The sequence below is a fragment of the Prionailurus bengalensis genome, chromosome D2 (genome assembly GCF_016509475.1).
Source record: "Prionailurus bengalensis isolate Pbe53 chromosome D2, Fcat_Pben_1.1_paternal_pri, whole genome shotgun sequence".
NCBI classification, from domain to species: domain Eukaryota; kingdom Metazoa; phylum Chordata; class Mammalia; order Carnivora; family Felidae; genus Prionailurus; species Prionailurus bengalensis.
The window spans coordinates 60,424,925-60,451,090 of NC_057351.1; the positions used below are offsets into that span (position 1 = coordinate 60,424,925).

Genomic DNA, 26,166 nt, shown 5'->3' on the forward strand with positions numbered 1-26,166 from the left:
TTATGGATATTTATAACAGCATCCCTGGCCTCTCCTAGATGCCAGTAGCATCTCACTACCAGTTGTGACAACCAGATGTCTCCAGACATCACCAAATGTGTCCCACAGGCAAAATTGGCCTGATTGGGAACTACTTACTGCTCAAGGCCAATGGTTTTTGAAGATCTATACAGTTGGCTAAAGATTTAGGCTCTAGGGCTGTATTGCCTGGGTTCATATCCTAGCTAATAAAGAGCAGAGCTTTGGGAAATTACATAATCTTTCTGTGGCTCTATTTCCCCATCTGCAAGGTGGATAATAAAAATACCTACACACTTTGTAGGGTTGTCGGATCAAATACGTTAGTGTTTGTAAAATGCCTGGCAATCCCTGCCACCACCACCCCCGCCCCCCCAAGTATACAGGTTTCAAATGGAGAACTGATTAGTCAGAATATCTGAGTGTAGGCCCCAGGAACTATATTTTAATAAGTTCCTGAGCTTCTCATCCATGTGGAAGTTTTGAGAGCCTCTGACTTCAGGGATGTCAGTAGCTGCTCCCCTCATTCGAGGTGGTCTCATGGGTTTTTGTGTATGTGCAGGGCTGGGACCCTCAGTTCCTGGGTTTTTGGCATGAACACCATCTTCTCTGTATCCACTTGACAGGCCGGGACTTGGGCTGAGAGCTAGATAAGTCTTGCTGGTACAAGAGTGCCCTCTAGAGGACAGATGAGGCCCAATCATGCTTCAGATTCAGGGCCTGCAGCTCCTCTCTTCCCACCCAGCACCAAGAGACAGAGGCCCAGCTGCCGGGTCTATTGGAACGACTTTATTTAAGTACACTGGGCCCCACCAGGCAACGTGGTTTGTGCAAGGGACAGGCTTGGGCTAAGAGAAGGGAGGTGAGCTGGTTAAGCACACTGCAGTCTGCGGGTCGCCACATCGCTTTCACACACACCTGCTGCTGTGGCCCATACCTGGCAGGGCCTTTGGTCGTTGGACGGCATGGGGGGAGTGCTGCCTGGAATCTGGGACTGGGGCGGGTCTCGGTGTCACAGGTGAGGGTGCCGGTGAAGATCTGCTAGCCCCAGCTTTGCACATCTGGGCTGAGGAGCCTTTTTGGACACTGCTAGGCCAGCCCAGTCCAGGGTAGGCACCGGGCCCCACTGGAGAGGAGATGAGCCTAGGCCCATTAGTTCCTGGCACTCTGGTCTGGCCCCCTCCCTCCTTAACTAGACAAGTCCAAAATTACAAATGGCACAAATCAGCCCAGTGGGGGGCCTTCTCTCTACAGCCTACCCCCCTGGGTCAGCTAGAGTAGGAAAAGGCAACCTGGTTAATTGCAGCTCTTTCTCTAGTCCTAAGAGCACTGGATCCCCAGTACCCCTCCTTTGCTAGGGGCCTCTGCCAAAGAGCAATTCTACCTCCTGTTTCAGAAAATCTAACCGGCAACCAGCCTGTTGATTCCAGGGCAGTGAGCAAAAGGAAGAGGAAAAAAGAGGCTGGCGGTAGTGACTTTGAATGTAGCCTCTGATCCTAAATAGGCCCGAGGCCTACGGATACTGTCGGTTCACCATTAGCAGGGAATGGCGGGGCCCTGGACGCTATGCTAAACTGAGGTGCTGTAAACATTAGTGTGAACAGGGTGACTGGTGGGCAGGAGGCGATGAGCTCCCTCTCTCCAGTCCCATACTGAACAAACACTTCAATAAATAAAACTGAAGATGGCATTGCCCAAGGATGGATGAAAAGCAAGTAACAGGGCCTGGGGCTGACAGGCTCCTGAAATTCTCCCGAGACCCCCCTGGACAGGGGCTGAGGGTTGGAGTGTTCGCTCTGCCACCAATCAGAAGTAGCACTACTCCTGCCTCTTTGAATGCCCAGCGTGGTACTGGTCCCCAGGTGAGGTTGGGGGGACCCTGCCGTCTCCTGACCCCAGAGTCTCAGTAACAGCTCCTGGAGTGCTTTTCCAGACTCCCGAACCCAAATTGCAACAAAACCAGACAGAACTCAACCCTGGCCCCAGTCCTCAGTCCATGATTGATTGGCATCAAGAGCAGAAGGCCCAGCAAGGGAGGCAGCGGCTGCCTTGGGCCTCAGGGCACCCTGGGGGTGGGACGGGGTGGGGCTAGCCCAGCCTGGGATGGGCAGCAGCAAGGTCTCCCGGGATTTACCTTCTCTGTCTCCCTATGGTAGTAAACATAGTCCCACACAGCCAGCCAAAGGCCCAGCTGACGAAGTGGCCCTCTGCCAGCACTCTTCCCTGTTGGGGGCCAGTTAGTGGTCAACCCCAGGCCTCAGGCCATCACCATCATGGGTAGTTCATCGTCCTTTCCGGGCCCTGGGATCCCTGGGCCACACGGCACTCGCATATGCGCACACACTCGTATCCACGCACTCACACACACACTCACACACACAGGCAGTTCCTCGCAAACACTCCGACTCAAGAAAGCGAGTTTTAAAGTGGAGTTAACTTCAGAGAGAGGTGAAGATGATGTCCCAACATTAGAAGGTTTTCCTGTGGATAGATCGGGCACCGTCTTCTTCATATTCCTTCTTGGAGACCCACATCTTCTTAAAGGTGTCCAGGGAGGCAAGGATAGAGCCCCTGGAGTGGAGGGAATCCCAAGGAATGTTGTGAGAGGGAGGAAGTGTTCGTGGAGCCAGCCAGTCCCCGTGGAGCCAAAGCAGATGAGGCTCTGCTTTCAAGGGATGGGCTGGTGAGGGGTAATGATGCCCTCACTTCCTGTCACACTCTTATTCCCTAGGAGAACTACTCACCCAATCCATGTGGAATACAGTCTCTCTTGAGGTGCAGATATCTGAAAAGGTGGGTGGAAAGAGGAATCTGAGACTTTCAACCTCCTTGTCCTTTTTCTGCCCAACGCTCATCCTTACGGCCCATTCCACTGCCCATGGCAGTGGATGTGTTGTCTCACACAACAGGCTTTCACTTATGTCCCTGCTGGACCCAGTGGGCTCTCTGGGGGGTATTGTGGCCAACCTGACACTCATCTGGAGAAGCAGATTTCCAGCAGCGCTAAGTATCTACAGCTCCCAGGAAAGCTGGTGCTAACAGGGGCCAAGATCCAGCTTTGCTGGGGGCTGATGGGAAGCAGACTCCATGGCAGGAACTACACTCCAACATTTCGCTCCCCTCAACAGGCACCAAGATGTCGGACTGTGTCACGAGAGCAGCAAGAGTCAGTCTGCCAATGCTACAGTTTCTCTGACAGACCACACGTGGGCCCTTAGCCTAACACCCTGCCACATCAGGGTCTCAGAACTGCCCCCTTTTGTGGGGAAGGAGAGGGAAAATGGGTTCTTCCCGCTGGCAGACCTCAAGGTCAGTGTGGAATCTGGGAACTGTGTAGCCTTGGAGGGGAGCCCCGGTTCCACGCAGCCCCAGCGCCAGCCCCCACCATGCTCCTACCCTGATCTTCACGTCTTTCGGAGCCAGTTTCTTCACTTCACTCAGTAGCCTGTCACCAAAACCTGAATGGGTAAGACAGGAGAATCTCATGTCAATCCTCTGGGCGTCTGGGCCCAGCGAGATCTGGAAACTTCCTGGAGATGGGCCGAGAGCAAAGACCAACCTTTGAACAGGGTGGAGCCTCCTGAGAGGACGATGTTAGAGAAGAGCGTGCGCCGCAAGTCCATGTCCGACTTCTGGATGGCAAACACCAGCACCTCGTGGATGCCCTCACTCTCCTCTCCAATCAGGTCTGGCCTGAACAGCAGCTCAGGTGCCCGGAATCGGGAAGGACCAATCTGTAGGGTGGAGAGCAAATTCAGAGGCTGGGACCAGGGCTGAGGTCCCTTTGGGAGTGAAAATAGAAGAGGCAGCTCACACTATACTGTGCCCAAGTGATTATGGAGAACATGAACCACCCTCTTCCGAACCCCTTCCTGACCTAGGCAAATGCCCCTGATGCTTCCTCTCCTCTACACGGGAGAAGCAAAGTTCCTGACGCCTCGCTCTGCGGGAGACAGTGCTGCTCCAGAGCTCCGGTGCTCCAGGCAGAGGGTGTAAAAGGGCTGGTGCGTCTGACTCCAGCCTCCCCCTGGGGAGTTATTTGGGCTCAGAGCTTCTGAGAGCCTGGGACGACTGAAGGGAGATCCACGCCTACCTCAATGGTGCTGCCGTCGGGCAGGTAGTACTGAGCCTTCTCCGTCTCTAGTGTCTCATCCTTCTGCGGGTTTATGGACAGGTAGCAGGCTCTCTGCAGAACCGAGCAGGAGTCAGGCAGGCATGAAACTTAGGCCCACCTGGTCAAAGCCCCAGGGCTGCCGGATGCACTCCTGCAGATATCAGCCTCTCCACAGTGATTGCCCTAAAGGTCCACAGAGCTGCTGTTCTGGAGCCAGGGCAGGGTGGCCTGTCGGCCTACACTGGGTGGCACTTCGGACAGGAGTTCCTACCTGCTCCACCTTCCTTGTGGGCAGGCGTGGAAACTGGCTCTCTGGAGCCAGGTCTGAGACCACAACCCAATTTTAATCTAGACTTAGGCTTCTTCTTCCTTCCACTACTCATGGTTCTGGGGCCTGTCTACCCAGCTCAGAGGTTTCCCTAGAGCCGTGGGTGGCAGAAGGATCTGGTTTACTTAAAAGGAAAACTGTATTGTGACTTCTTCAAAGATGTAAAAGAACATACCTGATTTGGACATAAGGTATAAAAACATAATGAACATTGGTACACCCATCACCAGCTTAAGAAAGAGCAGCACCTCCCTTTTTCCCACAAGATGGCAGCACTTGGGGACAGTGACCGTCAGTGTGAGGGGGGCCTAGCTGGGATCACAGGGTAGCCAGGAGGCCTGGCTGGGGAGAACAGAGCCTGACTAGGGACACCCCCCCCCCCCCCCCCCCCCCGCAAGACAGGGGCTTGGCCTCTTTTCACTCCGGGTCACAGAGGTCCCGGCTGCCCTGTTTCCATTCTCCATCCCATCCCTGGGCCCATGGGGCAGCACTCACTTCTTTTATGGCCTTGACAATCTCAAACTCAGAAGATGAGTGGAAATCATAGCCCTCCTTCCGCAGGTAGAGGCGAAGGAAGCGAGAGACATCTCGGCCAGCAATGTCGATGCGCATGATTGAGTGGGGCATGGCAAAGCCCTCATAAATGGGTACAGCATGTGTGACGCCATCCCCAGAATCCAGCACCACACCTGTGGTCCTGCCTGTGGCATAACTGCAGCACAGGGAACAAATCGTCACTAACCCCTGCCTCTTTACTATGGCAAAACACTCGCTTTTTTTTAGAATTCAAAGTCAGCTAGGCTAAGCTGCAGCCTGCCTTTCTCTAGGGGCCTTAGACTGGCCACAGTACTAAGTCCAAGCATAAGCAAGCCTGAAAAACCTGAATGAAAGGAGCCCAGCCTCTCCCAGCCCCTCCCCTCTCCCGGAAGAAGAGGCCTTCCAATCTCAGGAGACAGCCTAGCCTTCAACTGCTTCAGGGCCCAGCCCAGGGGCAGTTTTTACTTCCCAGACAAGAAGAAAACACTCAAATGCCTACAGGGGCCAGGTAGGAAAGGAAAATAAGAATATTTTCACTTCCACAAAACACTTGCTTTTTTCCCACATGGCCTCCTAGGTCCGTAGTTTTTTTTGTTTTTTGTTTTTCCTCTTTTGGTAAAGACAAGGGTACAGACATATATTTCTGTGATCCAAAGGGAAAAAACCCGTGATGTTTGATAAGTAGAAACTGACGCTGCCTCGTGCTGGGAGGACAGCAGGGAATAGAGCAGGCTGCGGTGAAGTCAAACTTGCAAACTACCTAACATGGCAGTGGCTATTTCAGCTCTAGCTGACTTTTGTCCTATAGGAATGCATGCCCAGTATTGCCAGATCTTTCCAGAAATTAGTATTTTGATAGGAAATCCACTCCTCCTCCTTTTTTTAAAGTAGGCTGCATGCCCAATGTAGGGCTTAAACTCATGACTCTGAGATCAAGAGTTTCATGTTCTACTGACTGAGCCCTGGAAATCTCCCAATTTTAAAATGCTGGCTTGGGCGCCTGGGTGGTTCAATTAGTGAAGCGTCTGACTCTTGATTTCGGCTCAGGTCATGATCTCATGGTTCGTGAAATCAAGCCCTCCTGTGGGCTCTACGCTGGGCGTGGAACCTGCTTGGGATTCTCTCTTCCCCACTCTCTTTCTACCCTTCCCTCGCTCGCATGCATGCACTCTCTCTCTCAAAATAAATAAGTAAACCTAAAATGCTGGCTCACTAGGGTCAAACACATCCCATCTGCAGCTCACCAGTGTATAATCTTGGCCCTAGATCTAACCCTAGTGTGAGGCAGGCTGGGCGCAGGACAGGCATGACAGGCGTATGAAGACGGAGACCATGGTGGTGTTTTCATCACAACTCTGTCACCAGCCTGGCACAGCGTCTGGCATAAACAGGCACTGGATAAATATCTCAATAAGTTACAGGGGTCTTTAGGAAGAGCTGTAGCAGCGTGTGGCCTTCCCAGCAGGCACAGCAGAGAGCCTTGGGCACCAAACCACTGAGAGAATAAGAGAAGCGAGACTGGGAGAAGATCTCCATACCCCCTTTCCTACCCAAAGGAGAGGCAGCTTCCATTCTGCCCGCAAGGGGCCAGGCTGCTTGCTACTCACAGGCTGAGCACAGCTTGCATGGAGATGAAAAGGGCTGGAACATTGAAGGTCTCGAAGAAAACTTCAGCAGCTCGTTCGCGGTTTTTCCGTGGGTTTAAAGGTGCCTCCGTCAGGAGCACAGGGTGCTGGTGAAAGATGCCCAGAGGGCAATCAGGGCCAAGTGAGATCTCTACCTCTCATTAGCACCCGGGCAGGAGGCCCCTGTGTGGTATGCTAGAGAACCGAGGGGAACTTTGTGAGCCTCCCTCCAAAAACAGGCAAGCTGGACCTGCCATCTACCCCAGCGTGAGCCAGTTTGTCAGCCTTCCAAATTCACGCTCGCTCTGAAGTCTCATTCCGTCCTTGCCTCTGCCTCCTTCCTCCCCTCCCTATCCTCCAAGTTTCTTACGTTGGCCTCTGTATTTACTGTGAATCTCCAATTGTCCAGAAGATTTTGCTAAACTCTAAATTTGGAATTACTATGATACAAAAAATAGTATAAATTTTTTTTCTAAATAGAAAATTACATTTAAATATTGAATATATTTTTGAAAGACGTTGTATCTCCTTCCCCTGGAAATTCTGATGTCTAGGACACACCTTCCTTTGTTTTCCTGAGCTGAGAGTTTCTTCCTTAGAAGTTAGAGTATAAGCTCTGGAGTCTGAAAGACATGGGTTTGAATCCTAGCTCTACCACTTTATTCCCTAGGTGATCTTGGAAAGACTACTTGGCTTCTCTGAACGTTTTTTCTGTTCCCTTGTTTGTAAAACGGAGATAATACTACCTGTATTTCATAGGACTGGTGTCCTATTCAAGATTGAATGCAAACATGTCTGAAGAGCACATGGCCTGGTGCCACGGTAAGACTCAAACCCTCCTGGCGGTTATCCTCCCTTCCTCCTTCTCCTCCCCTTCCTCCTCCTCTTCCTCCTCCTCTTTGGGGTAGTGGCTCTGCCCAGCTCTCACACTGTGCATGGGTGCCGTGCTCATAGGACCCTCACCTCCTCTGAGAAAGTCTGCAGTTGGTCCTTAGAATAGACATATTGCCAGATGCGCTCCATATCGTTCCAGTCCTTGACGATGCCGTGCTCCATGGGGTAGCGGATGGACAGCAGCCCTCGGTGTTCCTGGGGGCAGAGAGCAGGAGTTACAGCAGCAGCCAGTCTCTCAGCCAGGCGGCCCACTCTTCCAGCACAGGGAGTTCCCACCCCACAGTCCTCAGCCAGGGCTAAAGGCAGGCCCCCATTTGCCAAGTCTCTAAACTGTATGCTGTAAACTGTTCTCACTGCCTGATTAGCTGGCAAAGCAGAGGGCTTCTGCATTTCCCTGGGCCCTGGGTGCCCTTATGGCAAGTGACAGGAGGCACCCTTCTCATTGCCTGATCCCAGGACACAATCTCCTGGCTCCCACCTCTGGGCATCAGCACTTGCAGCCCAGGCTGGCAACAATGATTCTGTTGTTCCGTATCCAGAGGCTGCCCCAGGGCTCTGCCAAACTATACTAATTAACTCATCCCCAGGGTATCCCAGCTAGGATATCCCCCTGAATCCCTTTTGCCAAAAAAAGAACCAAGCTAGCTAATCTCATCATTGGCAAGGTAGTGACAGAATACAGAAGGAAAGCAAAAGCCCTATTTTCTAGACTGGTTTCTATTTCCCAAAGTGGGTTTCCAGATATTTCCTCTCCAAAACCAGAGGCTGCTCCTGAGAGAAATGAACCAATCAGACCTAGGATGAGAGGACCAAAGGGGGATTTAAGAGGAAATTGCTCCTTTTACTCATGGCTGTCCCACTGCTGGGACACTGCCCATGTTGGGAATAATGAAGGTCCTCTGTTGGCTTGAGGCTTCTACAGTAGGACTGGGAATTACCTCGGCTTTGGGGCCAATGAAGATGTCACCTTCCAGGGCTCCGGCCATGACACGAACGTGTTTGGGTCTGCCCACACTATAAAAGAGATCAGGGGGACCGTCACTTTTCCTTTCATGACATAACACAGGAAGGATGTGCAGATGTGTATGTTTAGACAGGAAGAGCTGGACTCAGTTCTACTGTGTTTATCTCTGAGGAGTGAGGTTGCAGTTGATTTTGACTTTCTTCTTTCTACTTTTCTGCATTTCCTGCAATTTCTACAATGAACATGTATTATTTTAAGTTTTTTGTGTATTATTTCAAATTTCTGACCTAAACGAGAGATCCCTTCTCTCCAAAAGGTAGAGGGCTGACCCCATAACAAGGCTGACAAGCCTCCCAAGCTGCTGCTGCTTTTTTTTTTTTTTAAGGATTTTATTTATTTTTTAAGTAATTTCCATACCAATGTGGGGCTCGAACCCACAACCCTGAGATAAAGGGTCGCGTGCTCCACCAACGGAGCCGGCCAGGCAACACATACCTCTCAAGCTTCTGACTGAGGTACACAATTACTTACTAGTTTGGAAAGCAATATTTGGGAATCTGATCACCAGCAAAACCAGCTTTAATCACACCGGATCCCTGAGGAGAGAGGAGAGACAAAGAAAAGTCAGAAGTATGACAAAAACAAGAGGAGATATATATCATACAATATGTATAATATGGTTCCATTTTTTATTATTTATTTATTTATTTCAAGTTTGTTTGTTTGAGAGAGAGAGAGAGGGAGAGAGAGAATCCTAAGTGGGCCCCACACTGTCAGCATAGAGCCTGACATTGGGCTCAAACTCACAAAACTGTGAGATCATGACCTGAGCCGAAATCAAGAGTCATTCCCTCAACTGAGCCACCCAGGCACCCCTGGTTCCATTTTTATTTAACAGAGACGACCTTCTATCTGCGTATAGTATATCCATCTGTATGAGCATTTATAGAGGGAACACGTGTCACCAGGAGGGAAGTGGGACTAGGGACGGGGAGGAGAGCTTTCACTGCACACTCAAAGTATTATTTGATTTTTTTTTTTTTTTGTATTCTTTGACTTTTCTACATTGAATATGCTTTACTTCTGGAATTGAAAATATATTGGGGCCCCTGGGTGGCTCAGTCCAACTTCGGCTCAGGTCGTGATCTTGCTGTTCATGAGTTCAAGCCCCACATCAGGTGCTCTGCTGTCAGTGCGGAGCCTGCTTCAGAGCCTCTGTCCTCCTCTCTCCCTGCCCCTCCCCCATGTGCATGCTCACTCTCTCTCAAAAATAAACGTAAAAAAATACTATTAACACAGGGAAGAAAAAGAGAAAACCTGAGGAGAGAAGAGAAAAGTACCTAGAAGCACCAGAGCAGCCAAGTTCAGGAACATAACCAAGGTGGGAAGAACGCGTGATTCTGTTAAACCACCATGACGCTGTTAACCTACTTTCCCAGCTCAAGCCTGAACTCTCCCTGCCCTTCAGGGTCTCTATGACAGACACCACCATGGAACACTGCCATGCTTGAAGCTGACTCCAATGGAGCACATGTTGTCTGGTTCTTACTGCAGGGGCAAACCTCTATGCTTTATTGGAGGATTGTGGTTGCTTTTTGTTTTTTGTTTTTATTATGCTCTGTTTTACTCACTGGTCTCCTGATTGTAAAGAGCAGGGAAGTTCTAAAGCATCAGCTACAAAGAGACCCCACATTACAATCCTGCTGCTCCAATACTTGGTAAGTCGGGTGGGGAAGAGAGTGACTTCCCCACCACCATCTCTGGTATCTCCTGGGGCCCAACCAAAGTAAACAGGGACTCTAGATACAGATACCAACTCTGTGCAGGACAGATGTCGAGGTTTGCTACTGCTTGCAAATATAGCCTGTCTTCTTCCTTCTTAACTCTTGCACCACTACACCCAATATGCTCACCCTTCTACCCCAACACGGTTTGCAGCTGCACATGTAATAGGGGCAAGCCTTTTCCTGCTGCCTGTTAACCACTTCTCCTGGGGCAGAGAGCGGTATTTCCAAACCCACGCGGCAAGCAGTAAACACATCAGGAGATGCTAAATAGCCAAGGTTATCTTTGCACCAAAGGCTTTCCTGCAATATCCCTGGTTCCCTCTCTGTCTCTTATTCCTGCTCTTCTATAGGAGAAGTGGGGGCAGGGGGGGGGGCGGGTAGATAGGCCATTCTGGTGCCTGACTCTGGCAAAACAGAGAGGATGAGGTGGCTGAAGGATAGGGAATGCCAGTTCTCTAAGACAGCAGGAACCTCTGCCAACAGAAAAAACAGGAGACAATGTGCAAACTCATCGGCCTGGGCAGGACAGCAAGGAGCCTGGAAAAGGTGCAGCTGTAAACTGAGCTGAGAGACTGGGAAGGAGGGAGAACCATCGTACCGCAGCCTGCGGGCTCTGGGACGGTGGCATGGGTAGTGCGCACAACACTGTACAGAACTCCGGGCACTTGTTGGCTCACGCTTCCAGTAATTGTTCACTGCCTTCACCTGGGTGTGGTGATGCCAACAGACTAATTGGACCTCCTGGCAGAGGTTGAAAACAAGAAAGGTAAAGATGAGACCTACATTTCAGACTCGAGATATTTTGAAGAGACGATTTTCCTGGCTATTTAATTGTGAGTTTAATAGCAAAATCAGACTAGAGTCTGAGTAAATTAAGGCAAATGAAGATACTAGGTTCATTTCTTTCTCTCTGGCCCTCCTAGCAAGAGAGTATAAAGACCCAGTTCAAATATCATCGCCTTCCTCATGAAGAATAATCCCGTTGGAATTAACTATCCTCTTCCTATTATTTCACAGAATCACCATTACCTGTACCACAATACCACAAGGTAGTCTACATTTCCTTCTGCTGTATTTATTGTTTTTAATGTTTATTTTTATTTTTTTTCTCTTTTTAAAAAAAAATTTTTTTTTCAACGTTTTTTATTTATTTTTGGGACAGAGAGAGACAGAGCATGAACGGGGGAGGGGCAGAGAGAGAGGGAGACACAGAATCGGAAACAGGCTCCAGGCTCTGAGCCATCAGTCCAGAGCCCGATGCGGGGCTCGAACTCACGGACCGCGAGATCGTGACCTGGCTGAAGTCAGACGCTTAACCGACTGTGCCACCCAGGTGCCCCAATGTTTATTTTTATTTAAGGTTTATTTTGAGAGAGAGCATGCGTGTTGGAGCGCACTGGGGCAGGGAGGGGGAGGCGGAGGGACAGCGGGAGAGGGAGAGAGAGTCCCAGGTAGGCTCTGGGCTGTCAGGGCAGAGCCAGATGTGGGGCTTGATCTCACGAATGCATGAGAACATGGCCTGAGCCAAAATCGAGAGTTAGACACTTAGCCGACTAAGTCACCCAGGCGCCCCTTCCTTCTGCCTTCTATTCGAGTTTATGGTTTCCATTTTTGCCTGTTTTCAGCCCAAGGTCCTCAAGCTCAGAGACTTTCTATATCAGCAGTATCTGGCATTTGAGGGTACTCAAATAGATGCTGGCTGCCTAAAATTAAATCCAAGCTCAAACGATTGGCAGATGAAGCCTAAAATATGGAACCTGAACCAGCAGCTGGAATGCCAGAAGCCCCAGGCAGAGGTGGTGCTCGATAGGTGGAGGCAGCATTGGGAATGATGCACAAGGTGGAGCCAGACCCGGCTTGTCCCTGCAGTCCCAAGAGCTGGCCTGCTAGGCCAGCAGCTGGGGAAAGAATGAGTGGGACGGAGGAGGCGGCTGAGCTGCTTCTATTCTGCTCAAACCAAAGATTATAAAAAAGGCCCTGTCAATTTCTTTAATAGTATTTGTTAACTAAGAACTATGTACCTGGCAAATGAGCTGCCACTTTCTTTGTTATTCACTCTGGCAAAGCCAAGTAAACAAACGCCTTGCACAGGCTTCTTGAAAAAGCAGTTCCATAATAGATATTTGATTTTTGAGCATTCAAGTCTGCGGCCAGTCACCAATGACCATTCTCTTTCTGAAGCAGGTAAACAGACAGCAAATCCCTCAGCAAGGCTCTCCCAGTTATCTGCTAACTATGGGCCTGGGGCTTGGGCAACCTTTAGCCTAAGCACTCCTGATTATTCTTGACATGCTGGCAAAGAGGCTAGTTGTCTCCATCTTACAAGTGGGAAAAGGATGCTGAGAGGTGGAGCCTCAGATTCTAGGGCACTAGTCGCTCGTTTTGGCATAAAGATATATTTTGGCCCACAAAGTACTTTTTGGAAAACAATTTCATTGAAATAAAATTCGCTACCGTATAATTTACCCACTTAAGGTATATAACTCAATGGTTCGTGGTATATTCACAGAGTAGTATAATCATCACCACAATCTTATTTTGGAACTTCCTCATCATCCCAGAGCCTGTACCCATTAGCAGTCACCCCATCCTACCTGCCCTCTCCTGCCAACCAGTCCTAGGCAACCACTAAACTACTTTCCGTCTCTGCAGACCACGAATTACTTTTACGTTAACTTCCAACAGTTAAAAATTAGAGACTGCATATAAAATTTGGTGTTTCTGATTTCTCTTGAAACATCAGAAAATCCGGCAACACTGGGCCTGCATTCCTGGATGGGGACCACTGGCTGGAAATGAAAAGCAGCTGGCCCTTTGGTTAGACATGCTCAAAGCACCTTTCAGATTCCTCAAGACTTCTTTAAAGGTACTCTCTTCCTCCCCCTTTTTGTGTGCCTGCTTGGCCTCTGCAAGCACTGAGATTGAAACTCCTATTCAAGGCATTGCCAGCAACTAATTCATGATATTTTCCCCCTCCACATGATACCTGGTTTCTTTTTTACCCTCAGAGTGTTTAGGTTGGTGTGAAGCACATCCTTCGCTCTCAAAATACACATAATTGAACAGTGAGCTATCTTTGTAAGTCACCTCTTCTCAGCCTTTCCAACAAACGGGATGGATTCTTGCTGTTGCTTGTTGTACAACCAATGGGGTCAATATCACATTGCAAGTGACAGTGTAAAATAAATATAGTGACTTCATTTCCTCAGCTAATTCTAGTGTTTCTTAAACTTAAGTGAATCAGTACGTCTCAAGAGCTGATGACAAATTGTAAAAAGATAATAATAATAAAATTGAGTCCATCAGTAAAATTTGAACATTGACAAAATATTTGATGTTATTAAGGAATTATGAATTGTATTAGGTTTGATAGTAGTATACTGATTATGTCTTTAGAAGAGTGTGGGAGAGGGCACCTGGCTGGCTCAGTTGGTAGAGCATGTGACTTTTGATCTCAGGGTTGTGAGTTCAAGCCCCACAATGCGCATAGAGCTTACTTAAAAAATAAATTAAAAAAAAGTAAAAAAAAAAAAAAAAAAAAGTATGGGAGAGGGAAGTAGGTGGGAATAAGTTAAAAAAGATTAGCCACAAGTTGATAACTGTTACAGCTAGGTGAATATTTGTTATACTCTTCCTGTCCTTTTGTTTATGTTTCACATTTTCTATAATAAAAAGAAGAGAGCTGAAAAATAAGTCCTCAAAATGTGGCCTGGGAGCTGCCCTCCTTTTGTATTACTATCCATTACATACCTTTGGGAAGAATGACTTGTGTTTAGTTTTTAAAAACACCTATCAGGGGGCGCCTGGGTGGCGCAGTCGGTTAAGCGTCCGACTTCAGCCAGGTTACGATCTCGCAGTCCGTGAGTTTGAGCCCTGCGTCGGGCTCTGGGCTGATGGCTCAGAGCCTGGAGCCTGTTTCCAATTCTGTGTCTCCCTCTCTCTCTGCCCCTCCCCCGTTCATGCTCTGTCTCTCTCTGTCCCAAAAATAAATAAACGTTGAAAAAAAAATTAAAAACAACAACAACAAAACAACACCTATCAGTTTATCGTTGTCGTTAAAGTACATGTATGTACACCTCCCCTTCCATTTTCCTCATTAAATTCTGATGAATTGGTTTGGTGCCAGAATAGGTAGAAAGGAGTGGTCAACAATTATTTTAAGACTGAGAAAGGCTGTGAAATGATAATGAGCCTCTTCTCTCTTTCTCCTGTTCTTTGCTCTCCTTTCTTTTTTTTTTTTTTTTTAATTTTTTTTTCAACGTTTATTTATTTTTGGGACAGAGAGAGACAGAGCATGAACGGGGGAGGGGCAGAGAGAGAGGGAGACACAGAATCGGAAACAGGCTCCAGGCTCTGAGCCATCAGCCCAGAGCCCGACGCGGGGCTCGAACTCCCGGACTGCGAGATCGTGACCTGGCTGAAGTCGGACGCTTAACCGACTGCGCCACCCAGGCGCCCCTCTCCTTTCTTTTAATTATACTCTCTGTGGCCCAGAAATAAAATTGTAGCAATGTATTAAGCTATGGAGCAGTTAAATCTGCTAGATACACACCATTCTCATAATAATATAAAGTTGGCTCAAATATTTCAAATTATTTTTCCTATCCTTATTTCACTTTGAAACAAAATAAAGCTCTCTAAATGTCAAACAGCAAGAACTATCTGAGGCCCCAGATCTAAAAATGTGGGAGAGGGGCACCTGGATGGCTCAGTTGGTTGAGCAACCGACTTCAGCTCAGGTCACAATCTCACGGTTTGTGGGTTCAAGCCCTGTGTGGGGCTCTGTGCTGACAGCTTGAAGCCTAGAGCCTGCTTCTGATTCTGTGTCTCCCTCTCTCTCCCTGCACCTCCCCAATTCGTACTCTGTCTCTCTCTCTCAAAAATAAACATCAAAAAAAAAAATAATAATGTGAGAGAATTTCTCCCACTTCAATTTTTGGCATTATTATTGGCATAATAAAAAAATATTTTCCCAGAGAAAATAGACAAATCAATTCTTTAAATCTTAAAACTCAACATGCACCACTACTATGATGTATTTCAAATATACTATGGAGAGAGACAAAGGAGAAACTAAAAAGCATTAGCTTAATTGACTTTAAGGAAAATGGCTAGAGACAGAACTCCTGCCCAACAATTCCAGAATCAAAGGATCTAATAAGATGGACAGACTGCTCCTTCTGCATCGCTGATGGAAACAGGAAATCGGTAATTTCTATTTTTTTCTTTTTAAAATTAAGAAAAAGGCAGATGAAGTACCCATAAACTGGCTGAAGATAGAAATAGTGTTCTCTGAAAATCAATTAACAAGGACCCCTACTCAGCCCGCTGCAGCAACTGACTAGGTTTCTCTCCCCACCTCAAATCTTTATTTAGGGGCATCTTTGTTACTGTGACATTTGGTCACTCATCCACCCACCCATCAATCCAACAAAAAACATGTATTGAGCACATAGCGGTGATAGGCTCTAGATGCTGTGTGTATGAAGGAGGGCGGGAAGGGGAGAGTAACAAAAAAATTAAGGAATACCATCTTTTCCTCCAAGCATTTAACAGTCTAGCGAGGGAGACCCTCCCCCCCCCCCCCCCCAAAAAAAAGTGAGGAACTTGGAATCCGATCGATCTCAGTTTGAGTCTTGGGTCAACTTCTAAGACAGGTGGCTTCAATACTGACTGTTATTTAACCTCTAAGGTTCACTTTTCTGCATAAACGGGGGGACAGTAATTCCTATCCACCTACTAGAGCTGACGCTTCAAGGAGATGATGCAAACAAAAGCACCTTGTAACATGCCTAAGGTCTCAAGGCTGGATCAACAGAATGAATCTGATAGCTTAGGACAGAACTGGCAGTTTTGCCTCAAGGGGCACAGAAGGTACCAACCAATCTCAGCGATATGAAGCCTTTGAGTGGAACGTAGAAATTGAGTTGTTTTACAAAAGTCACCCTCCGCCCAAAATAAAAGCAGGATTCAGTTTCTTTCCGTTTGTCACTATTGATGCATATACGTTGGCTACTAGCAGGAAGAATAGCGGATAAAGCACTGGTTTTAGGTCACCTCCACTGTACGACCTTGGGTTCACTTCACCTCTTCGTGCTTCAGGTTTTTGTTTTTTTTTTTCATTCGTAAAACGAGGATCAAACTTCCTGCCTAACTATGCACCCAATTTTTCAATTCAAATGTATGTGAAAGCCCCCTGTACGTGCTAGAGCACCTGGCAAATATGTTTAGTAATTTTTTCCCACATTCCGAAAAGGATAGTACCTCCCTGCTTGCCTGGTCACTCTTTCTTCTGGATCTTTAATAACGCTGTAATTTATAATCACAGAAATAACTGCAATCCTTTGGCCATTTCCGGCACCAGATTCCCGAGCCCCACCCATATACACCGCCAAGCCACCCGCCCTGCTGGGGACCGAAGGAAACTTAGCCCTTCCCCACCCGGGGGCGGGCCCCAGCCCGTCAGGCCCCACCGCTGTGAGTTCCCGAAGCCAATCCCCACAGCCCTCGGGCACCCGCCCGCCCCTTAGAGAGAGGAACTACTATGGCGGCCCGGAAGAACGGCAGGGGCGCAAGCCAATCACTGCGGAGGGCTGCCCTCATCCGGCAAGGCCCAGAGGCGGGGTCATCGGCCAAGATGGACAGCCAGAACAACCAATAGAATGATCGGAAACAGGGGACGGGGCGGACGCCGGGCGCTCACAGAGCGGTTAAGGCCCCTCGAGCCAAGGGCCCAAGAACCCGGCTCGGACTACAGCCTTTGCCTTTATCCATCCCAAACTTCTCCATCCCATGGTTGCTGGTCAGCCGCCCTGCCTATGGACTACGGGTGAAGGGAGGACGGAGGTGGCGGCGGTTGAACCCGCCTGACAGGCTGGGCCAGTGACAAAGAGCCGGTGGCCCAGGCCGAAACCCGGGAGCGATCCCTTTGGGGAAGAGAGCATAAACCCCTTTAGAGATAGGAAAGATGCAACTCACGTTGTCGATCACGACAGGCTGGTTGGCGATCACATCGTAGGACTCCATGGCAGAAGAATATCTCCTTCCGAGGAAGGAACTGCCAGCCGGGTCTGCTGCTAACGCCACTGACACGCATGCGCAGTCTAGCCGCCGGTCCAAGGCGGCTAGGGAGCGGCCAGACCTCGCCTCCGAAGAACTACAACCCCCAGCATGCCTTACCCCTGGGTTTAACTCGCCAGGCCCCTTTGGAGCCCCGCCTAGTTTGAGTAGGGCGTCGCATTTCGACGCACAGTACCCTGGGCTTTGTAGTCTCCTTCGATGAATAGACGGGGACGCAGATAGATGACTGTATTGCACGCTTGGATCTGTAGTTCCATTGAAGGGATTCGCAGTGCATGCTGAAGTATGTAGTCTTCTGGAGTACTTGTCTGTAGTTGGGTTTGAATTGGCCGGTAATTCGTGGATGTTTAGATTTTCCAGGTCAGTCCCTGCCACCAGTTCTCCTGGACAATTGCTGTGTTTTTATTTGGGTCAATAAGACATTAATAAACATTTATCAGCATCACATTCTAATAAAGGAACATTTAATACACGCACACGGGGAAGGAGGACATACTCTCAGAACAAAAGAAAACGCATTTTATAAAATTTGCTTTTTGGAAAAAACCGGCACATTTTTTGCTTCTTTTCACATTTATTCCTGGGTAGGTGTAGACTTTGCAACAGGTTAACATTGGTCTGAAGACTGGCATTTGTAACTACGGGTACAGATGATCTTTTGTTCATTAAAACATCGTTCATTTAATAGCTTCAGGAACTGCTTTAATATCTCTATTTTTCATGGGGAATTAGAATTGACATTGAGGAATGAGAAAATGGAGGTGAAGAGAAGTTTTGTGTCACTGCTTTCAAATGACACCAATGCATTTTTCTCCAGATTAGGCACCCCCCCCCCCTTCAAATTGCAAGAACCCTTTAGTCAATAGCACTGGTAATCAGGACTTCTTTCTATTCCTTTCTCTTGGAATTCCTTACTGTACACAGGAAAGTAATTCTCAACCCGGTGCCTTAGGAACTAAAAATTCTCCCAGAGATGCCTGACTGGCTCAATTGGTGGGGTATATGACTCTTGATCTGGGGGTTGTAAGTTCCAGCCCCACAGTGGGTGTAGAGATCACTTAAAAAATAAAATCTTTTTAAAACTTCTCCCAGTTACAGAAAGTCAAAGGTAATGGGAAAGAGCAGATCCATAGTAGATAACGAATTTTGGTGTTCCTCAAGGCAATCTGCATACATCTGCATAAAACAGAACAAAGAAGAGATTGTCATCACTAAAAGCATTTATCAAAAAAATTGCCAAGTTTTGGTGCGCCTGGTTAAGCGGTTAAGCGGTTAAGCGTCTGACTCGTTTTTGGCTCAGGTTCTGATCTCACCGTTCCTGAGTTCCAGCCCTGCATAGGACTCCACGCTGTCAGTGGAGATTCTCTTGGGAATCTGCTTGGGATCTTCTCTCTCTCTCTCTCTGTCTCTCTCTGCCCCTACCCTGCTCACGTGCTCTCTCACCCTCTCTCTCTCTTTTTCTCTCTCAAACTTAAAAAAAATTACCAAGTCTTTTAAATTGATCCTAGTTTAACTAACTCTTGCCACTTTTAACAGGACTCCAAAATAAGTATTTCAACATAGGACTCCTGAATTTGGCGGTGTTAGTGTCAGTCAGTAAGAATGTCAGAAGGACATTCAAAGACGGTAGGAAACATTCAGATTTATAATCTGTTAAAACTAATGCCACACTAAGGAGTGAATGAATCAATCCATTATTGTCAGATTTATGTTTAAATTCTTGTTAGCATCATGTCGGAATAGTGACAAACTCTTTGGCGGCGCACTTCCCACTGCTTTAGTGGGACCCTAGCACCTCAGGATGCCGCAACATCTCTATTTAAACCTGGGTTCCTCCTAACACTAGGGGGAGGCCAAGAGCCTTGGGACGCCCCAACACAAGGAGAAGGAGGCGGGACCTATTGTCAAGTCACGCCTTCCCCACCTGTGACTGGCACAGACACTAGCCAATGGATGCCGGAATAGGGCGCTCCGACGCCCCGCCCTTTTGAGCGCCCCGCGGCCCCCGAGGCACCCTCTGGCCGTCTCTGCGGCGGCGACGGCCTGGGCAGACTGTGCGCGGTGCGCAGGCGCGGAGCCTAGACCTCGCTGCAGCCCCCATCGCCTCGGGGAGTCGCACCCACGGAGTCCGCCTGCTGGCGCGTCAGTGCTCTCCCTTTGGTCCACCCTCCCCGGTCCCCCCAGCGCCCTTACGCGCCCGGATGGCGGAGCTGCGGCCTAGCGGCGCCCCCGGCCCCACCGCGCCCCCGGCCCCTGGCCCTAATGCGCCCCCGGCCTTCGCCTCGCTCTTCCCCCCGGGACTGCACGCCATCTACGGAGAGTGCCGCCGTCTTTACCCTGACCAGCCGAACCCGCTCCAGGTTACCGCTATCGTCAAGTACTGGTATGCTCTGGGCCGCGGGGAGAAGGACAGGGGCGGGATGGGAAGGGTTAGAGCGCCGAGGGCGAAGTCATTTGCTGGGGAGAAGGAGGTGGAGAAGAATGGTTAAAGCACTTAGAAGGAGGGCGTCCTGCTGCGAGGGAAGGAGTTAAGGCTCAAGTTGAGAATGGGGACAAAGGGGTTAACGGAGCCAGTGGGTAGCGAAGGGTTAACGAGGGAGGATGAAGGGTTAACTAGGATTAGGAGAATAGAGTGAGTTGGGGGTGTGTGTAGGAGGGGGGGGCGACAGGAGAGAGGGAACTGTAAACGTGGTGAAAGGAGGGGGCGCCTGTAGGGGGTCATTAGTGGGCGAGGGGAAGCCGGGGGCGGGGGGCGGCTGAAGTGGGCTGGGGGAGGCGAGGCGGGGCCTGGGGAGCATAGGAGAGGGCTTTGGAGGAGTGCGGCTGGCGGAGCTCAGAGGGCTCGAGACTGCACAGGGTAGGGGCGGCTCTGGGAACCCCGGCTCTCCCGTAGGTTAAGAGGGGGAGCAAGTTTCGAGAGTTGTGTTGGTGAAGAGAGGAGGAGGAGGAGGTCTCTTTTGATACCTTCCCAGTGAGCTCAGATGTCAGATCGGTGCCGTGCTTTCGCGTTTGAAGTTTCACGGAGCAAGTTTTCTCGATAAACTTTCTGCTTACTCGGCACGGTTCTCTTTCTTCAAGCAGAGCTGCCTCTAGCTCTGCAGCCGCTTTGCTTTAGGACATTGACTGGAGCAGAGGCAGGATCCGGGAGAGCCATGGTTTGGGATTGAAGGGGACCACAGTAAAAAATGAAAACCTGGGACGTTGACACGGAGGAAAGAAGTGCAGTTAAGATGTTAAGAGGAGCTTCCTGTCCACAAACTTCAGGATTTAGGCTGTAGTCTCTAAGGGAAGCAGAGAGTAACCCTCAAGTGGCTCTGTTAAGATCAGACCTGTATACAGAAGGGCTGTCCTTGGGGTAGGAATGGTCCTTTCTTGTTTCCCATTCCTGTTTGCAACCTTCTCTTTCTGCAGCCTCTGGGCAAAACAGGTGTTACAGGGACTCCGACAAAGAGCCTGTCTTCATGGTCTTTCTGGACCAAATTGACTGAGGAATTGGTTGAATCTGTCCAGAACCGCATTCATGCATTGTGTTAGATGATCCCCTTCATTGAGTCCTGAAAGACTGTCTCTTCAGGAAGCAGCTTGGAATGTGGCCAACGGGGCAGGTAGACCCAAAGAGGGAGGTTGATAGAATGGATGTCTTTGCTGGTTACCTCTCCCTTTAGGGCTGAGTCTTCTCCAGGATAACCTCTTAACTTCATCTGGAGGTGGCAGAAACTAGACTGGCTAGGGCTGAGGCCAGTTCCGTGTGTCAGTAGGAGGATGTAAAGAGGCTGACAGCATGGAGTGACCTGGAGTCACTACAGTCCTGCAACTGCCTTGTGGGGTGTAGTTAGGTGTTCAAGGAAGTAAGTTCAAGGAAGAGCATCAAGGGATTCTCTGGGTCCTTGGATAATATCTTTTTCTAAGTGCAAAATGTGATTATTTTCTATATACTCATCTGTTTCCCATCAGGTTTATGAGTAAGAACAGAACACTCTGTGCTTGGGACAAGGTTAATTTTGTCTGACTCTTGGTTATTCCCTGCAGTTATAGTTTTAAGATAAAGCCTCATTACGTGATGCTATATCCTCTGAGAGACTTGGCCAGAAAGAGGGCTGCAGGGGTGTGGCAGATAGAGTATGGAACTGCAGATACCCTTTTCTACTTGTTGCTGGATGGACCTAGGCTGAAGAAGGAGCAAGATTGGGAATTTGCAGCAGGAAACCCAAGCAGATACGGAGCCTGTAGGCACTCCCATCTGTTCTGGGGTTCTGCAACTACCATGTGGTTCTTCTCGGGATAGCTGCCCTTTTGTTTCCTCCTTTCCCTAGCAAACTTTTCTGTATCCAACTGGTTGTGGAAATAGTCTCATGATTTGGCCAAATCACAGTTAAGGGAAGACACAGAGATTTGTCCCCTTTCCTGATCCACTCAGTTCATATTCTTAGCTATTTGTAGCAACTGTCTTACAAGTTCTATAAATAACTCAGCATTTCCTAGCAGAGAATAGGGATTTCTATAAAGGCAAGTAATACCCTGACAAAGGAGGATGAAACCAGACCTACTAGTTTTAAATAGTATTTAAATTGCATGATACTGGCACACGTGCTGGGATCACATGTAACATGTATTTTATTTGATCATTAGTGTTCCTTCAGCATATGATCCCAATTGCAAAGTGCACTCCATCAATGTCCCAGGGGCAGGCAGAGTTTTTGCAGTCTGTGAAACAGTCAGATGTCCAAGGCAGCTCAAATGCAGAGTGTTTGTGGGCTACATGCAGACTTCCTTCCGCTGATGGTTCCATTTAGTCTGTTTCTCAAGTCTACCAAGTTTCCCTATTCATTCTGAAGAAACATAGGACTTTTTTTTTTTTTTTTAAAGAGCACTAATTGCTCTACTAAAGGAATAAAGGAATAAACCCTTATGGAATTAAATCCTCAGAGTGAGATAATGACTGAATCTCTTCCTCAGCTGCTTCTCTGTTGGAATTATGGGGGAAGTTTAATGTGGTCCTCAGAGGCCCCAAATCATTTAATATTCCAGCTCTACCTTTGAGGCAACAGTCTCCTAGGATCATCTTCCAAATGCAGGCACTCACAAGGCTCAGCCTGGCCTGCTGCGGTTCTCTGTGCAGAGCTGGGCTAGCCTAAGTTTGGCCTTTGTCACTTGCATGATAAAAGACCAGCTTTGGTCTGTGGGGTGCAGGCTGGGGTCTAGAAGCATTGGGTTTGTTTAGAACAAACTGTAATTAACATAGGGCACAATATAGTCTTTCAGGAATTAGCTGTCTAAGAGGCAGGAGTGGAGCTGAGCCTCTGCTTCCAGGAACAATGCCCATTGGGGATGCTCAGGATGGTCTTTCAACAGAAGCCAATTGATTGACTAATGCACCTCTTGCTTTGAAGCTTGGCATGTTTACAGGCGCCATGGAAGAGAGATAATCCCTTCCAATCCCGTTTGGGATTGGTAATTTGAAACAGGAGCAATCAAAAGGGACAACCACCCACTCTGTTTTATTTCTAAGAGTTCCTGCATATAGGGGACAGGAGAAGGGAGCCTCTTGTGCTTATGGAATCGGGCAGTTTCTAGCTGCCCATCCCTTGGTCTTATCCCAGAGAGGTATGCCCTCCTTTTAGTTACCTTTCATCCCAGGTTCCTCCACGATGGGGTCTTTAGATTTGTAAGGCATAACTGCTTAGCTTCACATTGTCTGCTTTCAGACTCACACTGACTCCCTTGTGTTTTGTGTTTTGCAGGTTGGGCGGCCCAGACCCCTTGGACTATGTTAGCATGTACAGGAACGTGGGGAGCCCTTCTGCCAATATCCCTGAACACTGGCACTACATCAGCTTTGGCCTGAGCGATCTCTATGGTGACAGCAGAGTCCATGAGTGAGTGTGTGACACCCGCCCACCCTCCACCTGTCTGTTTCTTAGCCTTGAGCCTTATTTCTGGGGTTTTCCTCAGCAGGGGTGATAAGGTCATAGTTCTGTGAAGTTGGCATTTTTCAGGTGGAACCTCTGGGTTTCTGCCCTCTGCTTATATCTGCATATGCCAGAGTGATCCACGTCAGCACCCGAGCTCTGCTCATCTGGTGTGGGACAGTGTTGATGATGAGCAAGTGTTCCAAAACCATCAGATTTTTCTAAGCTTGCTTTGGTGTTTGAGCCCAGAGGACGGTCAGCATAGCTATGACCCAGAATTTGAGTTGATGCTTTTAGGTCTACTTGTTTTATTCCCTCTAGCTTATTATGAAGAATTTTAAACATAAAGCAAAGTTGAAAGAATTTTATAGTGAACACACAAATACCCACCACCTAGATTTTGCAATTAACATTTTACCTACTTGCTTTATTATGAATATATCCATCTCTATCATTCTGTTGATCTTATCTACTCCTTGTCTACTTCCTTTTAACCTGTGGTTGTCTGTACTCAGCTTATCTATAGTACATTTTTTATTCTAGTCTAGTCTAGTCCCATTTTCTGCCCTGTACATTTCTGTACACACCTGCCTCCCTCACTTCCCTCTATAACCACTGAATTTAAACAATTTTTTTTAAATTTTTTTTTTAAATGTTTATTTTTGGGACAGAGAGAGACAGAGCATGAACGGGGGAGGGGCAGAGAGAGAGGGAGACACAGAATCGGAAACAGGCTCCAGGCTCCGAGCCATCAGCCCAGAGCCTGACGCGGGGCTCGAACTCACGGACCGCGAGATCGTGACCTGGCCGATGTCGGACGCTTAACCGACTGCGCCACCCAGGCGCCCCTAAACAATTTTTAATATTAAGTTAAACATCGACTTAGTGTTAAGTCCGCTAAAAAATAAGTTACATTAACAATAATGAAAGCTAACATTTGTTAAGTATTGATGATGAGCCAGGTATTCTTCTCTTCACTTTGTATATATAAACTAATTTTATTTTCAACACAGTCATGTAATACTGGTAGATGCTCATATATGCCCCATTTTATGGATCAGGAAACTGAGACACAAAGAGAATCTATAACTTGCTTAAGGTCACGCAGCTTAGAAGTGGTGGAGCAGGATTCTAATGCAGGCATTTTGGCTCCAGAGTTCATACTCTTTTTAAAAAAAAAAAAATTTTTTTTAAGTTTATTTTGAGGGAGAGAGCACACAAGCAGGGAAGGGGCAGAGAGGAGAGACAGAATCCCAAGCAGGCTCTGTGCCATCAGCTCAGAGCCTAATATGGGGCTTGAACCCATGAACCATGAGATCATGACCTGAGCCGAGATCACGAGTCGGATGCTTAACCGACTGTGCCACCCCGGCACCCATTCAGAGTTCATATTCTTAATGACCGTGCTCTCCCATTTCTTAAACAATTATATCATGTACTCCAGTAAGTTACTGTCTGTAATGAAAACAAATTTTTTTTTTGTTTCCATCTACACTTTTTCATGGGAGGGATTCTTTTCTTCAATTCAAATGTTTTCTTGGGCACCTGGGTGGCTCATCAGCTAAGCATCTGACTTTGGCTCAGGTCATGATCTCATGGTTCATGAGTTGAGCCCCGCACCTGGTGAGCACAAGCCCTGCTTCTCTGCTTCGGGCAAGCTTGAGCCCCACTTTGGGTGAGCCCTGCTTCTCTCTCCTTCTCTCTCTCTTTGCCCCTCATAGGTTTCTCTCTCCCTCCCTCTCTCACTGTCCCTCGCTCACTTGCGCCCTCTCTCTCAAAACAAACAAATAAATAAGTGTTTTCCTTCTCTTCCCCCTTGTTAGCATGGTTAATCAAGAGCTGATTCTATTTCTATTATCATAGCCTCTCCTGTTTTTTTGTTTCTTGTCCCCTTTTGCCTCCTATACTATCATTTTGGTATCTTGGTGATGACTACTTGGCATGTGTAGGTTGAAAGACTAGCAGGGTTCTTCCTGCCCTGCCTTAGCATAAGAGGCTGGTTCTGGAGATGATCATAGTATCATGATGAAGAAGATGATAATAATCTTTTTTTTTTTTTTGCTTTTTGTAGTTCTTACTAGCTTCTTTATCATTGCATCAAATACTTTACAATCTTACCAGGTTCTTTTGTTATCTCTGTTTTATAGATGAGAAAACGGAGTCACTTAGGGGTAAATGAATTGCCTAAAATAAAAGAACTAGGATTCACTTGAGCTGTCTTGAGTCCAAAGTCTGAGCTCTTAACCACCGGGCTACTTTACCTCTCTGATCACAGGTCCAATCCAACTTCCTCTTCTCTCTTGTTAAGCTGGGGGCGCAGGCCTCATCTCCTTACTGATCACATGTCGAGAGCAATGCCTGGGCCTGCCTTTACAGCCTTCCAAACAGATCCATTGCAATGTCAGCAGAAGGCTTTGGGAACAGTGAATTAATCTTGCCTGAATGGGGACCCTGCATTACAGTATTAATAATGGAGATAAAATAGCAAACAGATGTGGGGAGTAAAGGCACTATGCTGGACTTTAATGTATATTTTTAATAAGAACCTGCAGAGTGCAGTGAGCCTGTACCTTTTTGTTGACAGATTTATTCCAGTCAAAGGAATATCATTTCCTATTTGGGTTAAAGCTTCTTACACTCTATCTGCTTATCAGGTATGGGTCCAAGGCCTAAAGTGACAAGAAGAACATAATTGAGAAAGCTCCATATTTCACAGGGGGCAACCTCTGAATTTTAAAGACAGCCTTCCTTACTGTTTTTTCATGTTTGAAAGTACCCCTTTATATGTGTACAATTTCTGTCTGATAAAACACTTTGATATTTGTATGTCATTTGTGACAATAGTGAGATCTCCATTTGGGCTGTATCTCACCACTGGAATCTAGTGTTTTCTGATATTATGTCCTACGT

At 47.9% G+C, this 26,166-nt stretch overlaps 2 protein-coding genes across 6 annotated transcripts in view; one reads left to right on the plus strand and one right to left on the minus strand.

Moving 5' to 3' along the window:
* Positions 1-792: 792 nt before the first annotated feature.
* Positions 793-17,454, minus strand: ACTR1A (actin related protein 1A). Its single transcript, XM_043597384.1, has 11 exons — positions 17,246-17,454; positions 9,012-9,076; positions 8,455-8,530; positions 7,586-7,711; positions 6,605-6,729; positions 4,956-5,172; positions 4,112-4,204; positions 3,578-3,752; positions 3,415-3,476; positions 2,763-2,803; positions 793-2,589 (listed from the first exon to the last, which is right to left on the minus strand). Exons 1-11 carry the CDS (start codon positions 17,291-17,293, stop codon positions 2,487-2,489), a joined length of 1,131 nt encoding a protein of 376 aa, XP_043453319.1. The 5' UTR covers positions 17,294-17,454; the 3' UTR covers positions 793-2,486.
* Positions 17,455-19,320: 1,866 nt separating this feature from the next.
* SUFU (SUFU negative regulator of hedgehog signaling) overlaps positions 19,321-26,166 on the plus strand; it is a 125,117-nt gene continuing 118,271 nt past the window's right edge. The window contains exons 1-2 of one of the 5 annotated variants that reach the window (XM_043597386.1): positions 19,321-19,730; positions 23,089-23,223. In XM_043597386.1, coding sequence (XP_043453321.1) covers positions 19,549-19,730; positions 23,089-23,223 — 317 coding nt within the window. In that variant the 5' untranslated portion in view covers positions 19,321-19,548. The remainder of the gene's footprint in view (positions 19,731-23,088; positions 23,224-26,166) is intronic. The other 4 variants (XM_043597388.1, XM_043597389.1, XM_043597390.1 and 1 more) reach the window with 4 other exon arrangements.